This window comes from Manduca sexta, chromosome 4 (genome assembly GCF_014839805.1).
Source record: "Manduca sexta isolate Smith_Timp_Sample1 chromosome 4, JHU_Msex_v1.0, whole genome shotgun sequence".
NCBI classification, from domain to species: domain Eukaryota; kingdom Metazoa; phylum Arthropoda; class Insecta; order Lepidoptera; family Sphingidae; genus Manduca; species Manduca sexta.
The window spans coordinates 9,660,338-9,673,225 of record NC_051118.1 but is presented as its reverse complement, the minus strand read 5'-3'; the positions used below and the strand labels follow the sequence as shown (position 1 = coordinate 9,673,225).

At 35.7% G+C, this 12,888-nt stretch overlaps 1 protein-coding gene across 1 annotated transcript; it reads right to left on the bottom strand.

The window, feature by feature from the left end:
* Positions 1-783: 783 nt before the first annotated feature.
* LOC115445307 (transmembrane protease serine 9-like) lies at positions 784-9,853 on the bottom strand. The gene is made up of 8 exons (XM_037441628.1): positions 9,227-9,853; positions 7,426-7,615; positions 6,704-6,806; positions 6,057-6,236; positions 5,329-5,420; positions 2,563-2,626; positions 1,708-1,854; positions 784-1,147 (listed from the first exon to the last, which is right to left on the bottom strand). The coding sequence occupies exons 1-8, from the start codon at positions 9,756-9,758 to the stop codon at positions 899-901; spliced, it is 1,557 nt and encodes a 518-aa protein (XP_037297525.1). The 5' UTR covers positions 9,759-9,853; the 3' UTR covers positions 784-898.
* Positions 9,854-12,888: the final 3,035 nt, after the last annotated feature.

Here is a 12,888-nt window from a genome sequence, read left to right as displayed (position 1 = left end):
GACTTCAGAGACGGAGACACAGGTAAAAACTTTTCAAAATAAAATACAAAAGAATTGAATCCAGAAATGAACCTGCAATATTTTACTCTCGAATGAAAAATGCTGAACATTGTCACCACGCTGCAACAATGTGAAATACTTTACAATCCTGTACCCTGGGAACGTGGAAATATGTCCTAAAATTGCTTGTGAATTGCACTATATTTATTCCAGTACAACGTACGTGAGGGTTAGAGAACAGCCTAAATATATATCGACAAAGGGCAGTGTTTTTTATGAACTTGCTAATTGCTTTTGTACTGGTGCAGTGGATGGATTAACTTAGATTCAATTCCTTACCGTTTTATTTTCAATGATTCACGATACATATATTTAGCTTAATATGATAATGGTAGGGTTAACTAGGGCAGTACCAGCAGTGAAGCACAAGGCGCATACCCTAAAGGGGCGCACAAACCAGCACAAAATTTTGGGTCATAGTCCGTTATAGATGCTCGTACACATAAGTGTCTGTTACTGCGCAGCTGTTATTTTAATAAAAACTCAATTCAGTCACCATAATTTATTATAATACTTTTAAATTTACAAATAAATACCTGCGCAGATGCTGTTACACTGCAGTCGAAAAACACAATTAGTTAGTTGCTAAATTGCCATCAGGGCCCTTATTCTGTATGATAGTGTAAACGCGTAACGCGGCCGTGTCATGTTATCTTCGAGAAATGTGCATGGAATGGTATTCTGTAAGCCAAATTTCTATAGTCCTAAACATGATGCGTTGTGTTCCGTGCTTGTTACACACTGTTCAAATAACATGCGGGATAGAGAATAAGGCCCCAGTTTCATAATATTTCTCCTTAACAAGCTAACACAATTTACGCAGCGCCTTAAATTCGAATCATTTCTTCAAATCAATACTCCATCCATCATTCCCATCATTTCCATCAGTTTCCTCGTCTCCTCTCCTCAGCGCTGGTGACGTCGGCCTGGTGGTGATGACCGGCTCGTGGGGGATGGTAGTGGGCACCACCAGCGGGTTCACGCCGGTAGTGGTGGCGGGCTCTTGGACCCACGTGTTGAAGTACGCCACCAGGGGCGAGTGGGTTGTGGTGGTTGTGCGCTTATTGCCACGGTAGTATAGCGGCATCTGGGAGAAATTTTTGAAGATTAAATGGGTAATGAAGTTTAGGTGGTATGTAATTTTTGCTTCGATGTATTTTTGTGGTATAGAGGGTAATCGAGCATACGGTTCAACTGTTGGTGTAGCATCGGCTATACTAGGGGGCATTGAGATGACTTGCCGGCAGATGGGAATGCTTTTTTTAATTCAGCTCATTTTAGTAATATTCCACCTGGTAACGTAGAATCGCGGAACAAAATCTAAAATAAGCAGTATCTATCATAAATACCACTTCTAGACCATATAAAACAACCGAAGATCAATAGGAAATTAAGGAAGGTAATCTAGATCAAAATAATTGCAAATCTTTTGATAAATATATTTGATTGTATTCTGTTTTATGCCTTTTATAAATAAAAGTAGACTTATGTCAAAGGCATAATAATAGATATATATATTATGAATAAAAATAACATGCACACTATACCTACGTATGAAAGCCTTATATATTAGTCTCAAAACCACCATATTTCCTAGAAATCAAACCTCACGATTTAAATACTGACAGTAGATTTACTACAACTTACAGTCTCATTAATAGTTTCTATCCAATCAGCATACGCTCCAACAAGCGTGAACACAGTGGGCACGTTAGGGAAGCCGCAGACCGCCGGCCCGAACGATATGATGCCGACAAGCTTGCCTGACAGTATCGCTGGACCACCTGCGTCGTGCTGAAAATGTGATGAACTATATAGTATTTCAGTCAAATTGTTATCATCAACCCGTTACAGTCCACTGCTGGACATAGGTCTCTTCCAAGGTACGCCTCAGAGCCCGGTCTGCTGCTTTATGCATCCAGTCGCTGCCGGCCCTCGTTTAAGTCGACCCGCCATCTGACAAGAGGACGTCCCAGTCTGTTTGCCAAATTGTTGTAACAGTGAATTATTCCAATAATATTACAAATGTCAGTTATGTTAGACTAGCCTTTGCTCGCGGCTTCGTCCACGTGAATGTTTTCCCGGAATAAGAATAGTCTTCGGCCTTCCCAGGGTCATAAACTATTGCCATACAAAATTTTATGTAAATCTATTTGATTTTTTTTTACGGGCATGGAAAAATGTCCCCACTACATCTAAAAGTAAGTGGGGTGAGGTCCAATAGAATATCGACTGACGAGAGATGATTACCCAGCGACAGTCGACACAATTATACCGGCCTGTTAGATCCGGATATACACAAGCTGATCCCAGAATGCGACATATTTACGTGGGTCTCTATAGCAGGTTTTAACACCTTGTGTACGGTGGTCGCTATCTGGGCGGATATACAGATCCTACTACCAGCAAAACATCCTACCGTAAACAATTGCAGTCAAGGGTAAAGCTTGGATTAGCCACATCATACTGTTTAATTTGCACATATTTTTAAACAATACTTACATCACACGCACCCTCTCCCGTCGTAAATGTGCCGGCGCAAAACATACTCGACGTTATGAATTTACTGAAAACAACGCTGACCGTCAATGTCAATAAATAAATAATATATATTTTTATTAGATTTTTGCCGTCTTTCTGTATCATGCAAAATAAACACACATCATGTCTTTATTCCGGAAGGGGTGGACAGAAGTGCACGGCAACCAGTTTTTACCATGTGTGTTCCGTCCCATGATAGGGCCTATCGTCATGTCGGGCAAAAATTCTAGACTCAAGCCTGATACTGAACAGAAACACCAAAATATCATTGCCCGACCCGGATCAAACCCAAGACCTTAGAACTGCAGTCGTACCGTAATACAACTACGTCGCCGAGGCAATCAAAAAAATGTTCATAGGTAATTTTAATATTAACCGGTCACGTTAAATCATCCTTTGTTTTAAATTTATTTTTTATTAATATTTTGCAAATGTTTTTGAATTTCCAATAATCTATTTCCAATTATCATATGTTTAATTATTTCTTTCCATTATTATGACGGCTTAGTGTCGTGATCTCCTGCCTAACTAATATAGATCATATTTGCTAGATGATTCGTATTATCGAAAGACATAATTCGGCATCTTGTCTTACTACATTATATTACATAATTTGAATCCATAAAAGGTAATCGTGAAAAAAATCCTCGACTAGATAACATGCAAAGATTTTTTACATTTTTTAAGTCTTTAAAATTATAGTTACCAAGTAACCTTTCTTGTACAGTCAGCAACAGAAGTCGTTGAACATAATTTGTTTCCAATATTTCCTAATCATTATCATTTACCATAAGTTACTGATTACATTAAATTCAAAATAACTTGTCATAATTGAACTACAAAAGTAGCTGAATGCAGTCAAACCATTGAATGTCAAATATTACTAGCGAATTCTATTTATGATCTGTAATAAATACAAATGTGGCTGAAATTAGCACATTCTTTTTTTTATATAAGTACAAGCTTTTTTCCTATTCATTAAACTGAACCCATCAAGCTTCAATACACCCATCTCGCGGAACGCAGCGCACCGCGTTTTTTACTATCAAAACATTGCCGAATTAATACAACAGTCCAGAATATCAATTAAATTGTTATTTTATAACATATTAGCTTTGGCTCGCTGCTCCGCCCGCGTGAAAAAGTTTTTCAAGGTCAAAAGTCATGCTATATATTTACCTGGGATAGAAAGTAGCCTATAGCACTCAGGAGTAATGTAGCTTTCTATTAGTGAAATATTTTTAAAATAAGTTAAGTAGTTCCTGAGTTTAGCGCATTCAAACAAACAAATTCTTCAGGTTAATATAATAGTACATATTGAAGTTAATAACCAGAATTATATATTTTTAAGTATGGGCAAAACATCATAATATATTAGTAAGTAATATTATAACATTAATAGGAATAGGTTAGTTACATTTTAAACATCCTATTTTATAGAGCACTGGCCGGTTTAAGAAACAAATGTGTAAATTCAAAATTATTCTGGCAGGAGATTCTCTTCGAAGGATTCAACGTAAACGTCAGTTTCTTTTTCATAATTTTTCAGCCAATCCTTTACTTTGGTGTCCATATTGAAATGATAACCTTAATCTGTACTCTTCTTTGGTAAGTGATTTATGGTCCGTTTCAGTGTTCATGTGTTTTGTAAATTAGTATCTGTTCATCGACTTTTGTTGCTGATCGTACAATATCTTCCTCAAGAAATTCAAATCACTACCAGTCCGTTTCAAAGCGTCATAAAAATAAATTCAAAATCGCTGAGACTGTAGTAGTGAAAGAATACTGAGTGGACAGATCGAAGCTAACATAGAGCCCTGGGGTTTAGTCATTAAATTTACAACTTAGATCTACAGCGGGCGTGAAATCTTTAGGGATTTTAGCAGTAGCTAATTTTAAGCAGCGTTCTCTTAACACGTAACCCTTAGGGAAACTCTAGATAATATATATTTTTTTTTAATTCGGGCGATACGAACACTTACAGAAAGAAGATAGTTTTGTAGAGTAATATTGACGTTGGGGGTTGCCGACCAGCCCTCCGAAATACTTACTGCGTAAAACAGTACCGCAATGATGGAACCTAATAGTATGTTATATGCTGTTGAATTACCAATTATATAATCTTTAATTTAAAGCATACAAATTTGTACGAGTTGCATTAAATATTGACGGTGCAAGAATTCTAAAGACAACATTCAAATTCAAATTCAAAGTTTATTGCACTCCACAATCATTTTATACATAAGATGTTACATTTTAATACACGTGACATAATCGTGGACCCTGTCGGACATGGCAAAGTTTGAAGAGAAGGAGAAACTATACAATTAACTACTTACAATAGGTATTTGTTACATGCGTGTACATATTATTATATTTTTTTTTCTTTTTTTTATTTTATTTTATACAACTACTAGACTTTTTTATTGAGTATGTAAATTTTTGTGTTTTAATATGTGTGTGTGTGAGTAAGTGTGTGTACATGTGTACATTTTCATATTATGTTTAAATTTTTCGCAGATGATTTTTATAATAAAAAACAAAAAATGCCTTAACTAGCATGTCACTAATGATAAAGTTGTAGATCAAGGTATAAAGTATGCAATGTCATTTCAGGTGATGATTTTATCCTATGACAAAATTTTGAATGAAAATATTTCAAACAAAAGGGCTTACATGATTGCTTTATCTTGGTTTATATCTAGAATGTATATAAATGTCCCTTACTCGCCATAGACTTCCTTGCAGAAAGCATTCGGATAGATCGGTAGAAACTTCCGCTGCAGAAACACCGGCTCATAAGATAACTTCTGCGACATCTAAAAATATTAATCATAAGTTTGGGAAGGTCTCTTGTAAGAAGACTTTTTAGGGTAGATAGTATTACCTCGTTTATTTCTCCTGCTAGATAGTTACCTAAGAACTATTGTATTTCGGTTTGATTGAGTCTTCTTTGTGTTAGATCTACTTCGCCAAAGATCTGAGTGATACACCGAGTAATCTATATTCTGCTTTATTGACAGTAATTGTCTTGCTTGTTCTTGTTTTGAGAACTGTCTCATATATATTTTTTAATTTAGATTTATTTAGTGATTTATTATAAGTTGGAAAACTTACAGCCTGACATGTTATAGCTATATAGTGTAAATTATTATTTAAATATACACTAGGCCCAACAACAAGTTTTCACCGGTAGGTTAGTACAAAATTGCGAGAGACTACGAGTTCACAAAAACCGGACAATAATAATCAGCCATAATAGGTAGTTACTAGGTAACATAGATGTTAATATATAATACGTTGTAAGGGTTACCATCAGGTGACCTTACTTTAGTCACTTTCTGATTTCAAAATCTTATATAACTGCATTTGTAATTGATAGGTAGTTAACAAAATCATGAGTTTACCGTCTCCCTTACCATACTACTAAGGTACTCAGAACTTTTAGGACCCACCTTAGTAACACCCCAGCCTAGTAACAGAACCTCAGCAGTAGCCGGCAGGCTGTGAGCGTTGTGGGAGATGGCGATGACCTTCGGGATGCGGTGGTAGTTGAAATAGAGGTGCTTACGGAGGCGAATCACGGCGATGTTGTTGCGAAGGGTGCGAGGGTTGTAGGCGGGGTGGAAGTAAACCTATGGGGGAAATATTCAATGTTGTTTGTTACTTAATGCTTTATTGTTGTTGGTTTATTCTGAAATATTAGTAAATTTTTGTTTTGTGATTAAATCAGATTGGGTCAATCATTAAATGGACAATCTCATGTAATGTTATATTTAATGGATCTATTCTATTTCGGAAGGACTACTCATATGGTCTAAAATTTAACTGCCAGATTTAGCAATCTTCATGTAGTTATTTTAATTCAACAGTAGAGAATTGTCTAACGACAGCAAAAGTAGCCCTTCAATTATAATAATATTTTTACATTCTATTAAAAAATACACGTCGAATAGATAACCTCCTTATTTGAAGTCGGTTAAAAATAGTGTTGCTGTAAGTTAAAGAGTTGTAACTAACTATACTGTTTTATTTGCTGTAAGTCGTATCGCCTGACAACAAGTTAACACTCTACACAAACACACGCATGAGTAGAAATTACCTCTAGCGCATCAAGGACTTCCCCTCCCAGTCTGCTGTGGTTGCTGCCGATCCTCACTTGCAGCACTCGAGGGTTCTCGCGAAAGAACCTGTTGTTGTGCATCCTGAAACCAAAAACATAATCCTAGATGTATGTGCTTTTCATTTTTATTTGAGGTGAAAGATTTTTCATTTATTGTTTCGTTGAATTTGGTGGTTGTAGAAAGTCTGCCACGCACAAACGTAAATAAGCTTTTGCTTCTTGTTATGTGTGTTAAAAATCCGACAGTCGACAACAAAGTATACACATTTACAAGCTCATAAGCCAAGCCCATTCATTACATACCGTTTGAATTTGTGATAATTTTGTGAGGATTTGCAAATGTGTGGTTGCTACATAATCTCCAACGTTACGAGTGCAATTTTCTAAATTCTGAATGGCATTACAATTGTTTATAGCCAAATGCCAATTATTATTTATAGCAAATCATGAGACCGAGAATTTTTTACATCTTATAGTAAGTTTGGACTAATAAGTTCTTGCAGCAAAACAAACCGCTATATAGCAGCTATATTTCAATAATTCTTTACACATATGACTTGACGAAATTTTTGCAAGCTTTACAATTTGCAGAACTCAGCTTGCCTTTTTGTTAACGCTGTAGAAATTGCTTTCGAAAGTCTATTTCTTGAAGCCTTTTTGCTTATCTAAGCCTTTAATGGAACATAATTGCCTCTACTTACAGTTGCAAGCAAGCAGCGGAAGTGAGCACCAGGTCATGCCAGTAAATAACTCCTCCGCACCAGAACCTGCCCATCACTTGTATGGACACCATGAAAGGGTAGTACCTCACGGTGGTCCTCTCTCCCTTGTACAAACGCCTGCCATCGTGGCGATGGTATTCTTTTAGGTCTTCTAGTTCTCCCTGAGGGTCTGGAATTTTTTTTAATGAGTACAGAAACTCGACTCTCTTGCACTTAAGTAAGTGGGCAAGTTTGAAGCGTGGCTTCCAGATAAAGTATCGATTATCAAGGCTGACTAAATTATGCTGGTTATTCAAAATATATTAAACATATCTCCTAGTATCTACTACATTATAATCATCTAATGGGTATTGGACATACTTAATGTCCAAATGGTCTGCAACCATTACAGATATAGTGCAATCTGTCATTTGGGATGCACTATAGTATCTTTTCCGTTTTGATCTATAATATAAAAATAAGTCGGGTTTTCCTTCCTGACGCTATAACTCCAGAACGCACGAACCGATTTCCACGGTTTTGCATTCGTTGGAAAGGTCTCGAGCTCCGTGAGGTTTATAGCAAAGAAAATTCAGGAAAAAAATCAAAAGAAAAGCAGGAAACAGGGAAAATCATTTTTCATTTACAGCGCCATCTCTGATACATAGCATGTACTACAACGGCGCCAGTACGTGGTGTGTGAGTATCCCTCACGAAAATAAGTACGTTTCATTTTAAGTAGATGGTGCCGGTGCGTGATACATTGTTTAACAGCTACTCATTGTACTCTGCTCAGTTAATTTTTGTGTTGGATAGCCCTTTTTTCGTGGAGTGCTATAAGCTATATATAATCACGCTATGACCAATAGGAGCGGATCAGTAATGGCTAATCTCAGGAACTACCGGTTTGAACTGAAAAAATCTTTTTGTGTCGGATAGCCCTTTGTTCGTGGAGTGCTATATGTGATGTATGGAGTGGATGTGATATATCATCACGTTATGACCAATAGGAGCCGAGCAATAATGAAACATGTTGCAAAAACGGGGAAAATAAAAAAAACTAATAAGTTGCAAAACTAATAAGTTTTGAGAGCTTCCGTTGCGTCCGCTGCGTAAACGGTTAAAGTTATGCAACAATGATGTATGACGGGATTGTTCCTCTTAAAAAGTTCTACAAAAATATATTATAAAACAAATTCCCCCGCTGCATCTGTCTACCTGAACGTGTTAAACTCAAAAACTAATCAACATATTAAGATGAAATTTGGTATGAAGACAGTTTGAGACCCTGGGAAGAACATAGGGAAAATATATAGCGTGACTTTTATAGCGGAAAACTTTAGCCCGAAAAACTTTATAACGCGGGCGGAGCCGCGGGCAAAAGCTAGTACTGCATAAATATGACATACATAAATAATATCAAATCATAGGCGCAGTAAAGGGTATCACCGTCTCTTGATATACATTTACTCTACTAAAATATGTATAGCAAAAGAAATCCAATAAAGAAATATTGTCGATACAACAAAGTGGTTTGGCAAAATGTCAAGATTACATTAACAAAATAACAGTATTGCTAAAGAAGTAAATAATTCAATCCAATACTGAGGAGAATTCAATACATAAATAAGCTAAAGCAATTATTGACGAGCTGATGCAGTAAAAAATGAAATGAATCCACAACCCAAGACATAATATACTGAATAAGACTTCATAAATTTGTATACAGTATTTAACAACTAATTTTGATTTTAATTACCCTTGATCTCTTCAAAATTTATAAGTGTAATATTATACTCACCCCAATACATACTGTCGTTAGCTCTTGCTTCAAACTTGTGATCATCTGAGGCAGTTTCAGCTATCATACTATCAACTACATTATTTATTACATCATCAATTTTCCCTAATCGATCATCACCCATCATCTTTCTAGCAGATTGCACCAGTTGGGTATCACCTCCTTTTTCAATAAATACCTTCAGTATGTCATCTCTGTTCATTTTTTCCTTCAGTTTCAGATACAAACTTTTCGATTCGTTATTATTTTGAAGTAAATAATGGTCATCTTCGGTTAATGCTTTAAAGAAATTTGTATGATTCAAGTTTGTTTGGCGCGTCACGTTGGTAATCAACTCAGCAATCTTATCTTTGTCAACGATATATTGTTCTACAGTTTTCAATCTACCATTTAGTTCTAGTATTCTTTCATTAGTTGGTGCGTTCAAAAACGCAATCAAACTGTTACCTACATCTCTGGTAATATTTTCGTCAGGATTATGAAAAGATTCCACATCTGCTAAAAATAGTAGTACCAGTAGTAAACACATCATGCGAGTGTGTTTAGAATTTTTTCTTTTATTGTTATTGAATTTTTTATTGACTGTAAAGTTATTCGTTTTATGTGAGGTTTATTTTTATCAATCGTGTCAGGGTTTTGAGATCTGGAGTGCTGTGTTGGTTTTTCCAATTCGCTTCGACTGATATGATATAATAGCTTTGATGCTGTTTAGATTGCTGAAGCCAACAAATATTTATTTACGTTTCATACAATCTATTTTAAGAGTGTTACCTCCTTGGACTGTTGGCCGCAAGACTTTGAAATCTAACTCTTATAGGTAATGGCCTTTCAAGCAAGAGAAGTAGCGAAACGATAGCTAGTAATTAGATACACATGAGATAGCCGTACATTTCTTAAAGAACCCATAAATATAATCTTACTTATTTGCATAATAAAAAATTAAATATGGTAGAATTTATTTACCTCTGTAACTAACAGCTACACAATTATCGACCTTAAGTCTAAAGTATTTATAGTACATCCCGTTTAATATCCTCTGCGGATGTGGCCTCCGGCAGAAACCTATTTACTAAAGGTTAAAGGTCTGCGCCGTCGAAGCCATTTCATCCTGGTTTCTATCTTAAATCTAGTTTAAATTTTACTAAGGTTATTTTTAGAATTAAGGACAGATTTTTAGTACTATTTTAATATAGTTATTGGCGAGACTTGCAAGTCTCTGGTCTAAAAAAACACGTCTTCTTGCCAAGGCAATATGTGGAAGCGCAGCTAATTCTTTTACATTTTGCTGATCTGTCCCATCTTATGATAGGGCATCGTGGTACTGTGTTACCTTCGATACTTAACAAATTGTCTTACTGCTCATTTTTTACATTATACAAATTTTGCCTTTTACAGTTTTATTCATATTATAAATGCGAATTTACGTAATTTTTTTTTGGATATTTGTTAGAAATAAACGTAGAAGTCTATAAATGGATTTGAATGGAATTTGGCACACGGATAAACCATGTCCTGGATTAGCATTTAGGCTTCTTTTGTCTCGGTAATTTACTTCTATAGGAAACATTTGAAATTTTAAATTAGGTTCTATGCATCGCTATACTGTGTTAAGGTCTTTTGTAATGGGAAAGTCAAATTTTACGGGCAACGGGCCACGAGCAACACCTAGTTATTTCATAAATTTACTATAATATTCTTCATAATAGATATACACATGCGGAAATATATAATACCAATCTTTCCAGGCTAACTTTATATGCCCATACTAGGTATGTGGTTATCAAGGTAGTCATTTTCCCCCACAAGACTTTAATCAAAGCGTGGTAAAGCAATAAGCAACGGTATAATTATGTCGACCGTGATACTCGTGCTAGAGGGAAGTTTATGCATATTAACTTCCTTCAAAATATAACTGCAAAATAATTAACTCCACGCAATAATAAATAAGTTATAAAGCTTTATAGTTTGGTGGAAGGGGTAGTTGTCATAATATAACAATAATAGCAAACTGTGACGTCACCAAGTGACATCGGCCATAACACTACGTACGTAAGAGAGAAATAGCACGATAGCCCCACGCCCCCAATTTTGCACACAATAATACTTCTGTGTAATCAGCATCAAAATTGAATAATTTTAAAACTGATTTCACAGAAGTATTTATTGTTCGTAATATTTTCTGCTAAATATCAAATAATCCACAAAATCAAACATAAGAAAATATCCAATATAAATTGTAATAAATATTATTCCATATTTATTGCCATTGAAGCAAAATATGTGTGACAAGACGCATACAAATATTTTAAACGCAAATGTCTTATTTGTCATTTAAATTATAACACCGATTTTGATTTGATGAAATTGAATGTTGCGCATGCATTTCATAAACCAAATTCCAGGTAAGCGAAGCCGCGAGCAACATCTACTTCGTATTAAATCGATGCCCGTAACTAATAACAGGAAATACTTTACATTCCACCGAACAGTTGCCTTTGCGGATGTTTAGCTCTTTACGAACAATTAAAGTACATCGAAGGGGAGGATCTAAGGAATTAATGGTGGATTAAATCGAGAATACCGTGGGAAGTTCGTTAAAGGCTTAAGAATTTATTAAATGCACTTTTGGATGAGTACTTATTTTAATTACAATCATGTGTTCTTGAAAATACCACTACAATAGGTTACTTGAACCATAGATGTAAAATAAGAAAGTGTTTGTTTCGAAAAAAATGAATATCATTGAAATTTACACGTATTATAAAACAAAGTCCCATTTTCTGACTGTCTGTGTTATCAATTTTCTCAAAATATACTGAACGAATTTTTATGAAATTTGGTGTGGAGATAGTTTAAGACCCTGGGGAGGTTATAGGCTATCCGGGAATACGTTTTATCCCGGGAAATATATAGCGGGACTTTTATCCCGGTAAACTCCTTCACGCTGACAAAGCCGCGAGCAAAACCTACATACATACATAACATCACGCATTTTATCCCCGCAGGGGTATGCAGAGGTGCAACTAGGGCACCCACTTTTCGCCAAGTATGTTCCGTCCCATGATGTGATAGGGGGCGAGCCTATCGCCATATCGGGCATAAATTCCAGACTCCGGGCTGATACTGAGCAGAAAAACCCAAATATCACTTTGCCCGACCCAGGATTCGAACCCAGGACCTCAGAGCGTTATTGTACCGGACGTGCAATACAACTACGCCACCGAGGCAGTCAAAACCTAGTAAACCTATATTTCGGATTTCATTGCCGTTTTTATATTATGATTTTCTTCCGACGTTTTGAAGACTGCAGCCATCATGGTCACGGGGCGGGAGCGGGGGGGGGGGACAGAGGTGTAACTCATTCGAAAAGTCAAAGTTACAATATCTACCTATATTTCGAAATAACGGTTCCGAATACAAGTCCCCTTTTCAATTAATGATCTAGCGACCCCCAAGTCTACTATTAAGCTACTAGTAATTATTGTTAGATATTATACGAAAATACTATCATATTTTTAGAAAAATATGAATATATATTGACTTGTTAAAAACTGTAATGAAATGCAAATAGGTAAAATTATTGGATTATTTACTAATAGTTTAATTACAGTTCACATTATTAATAAAGTCTACATATTTTTCATTAAGCATAACTAAAATTT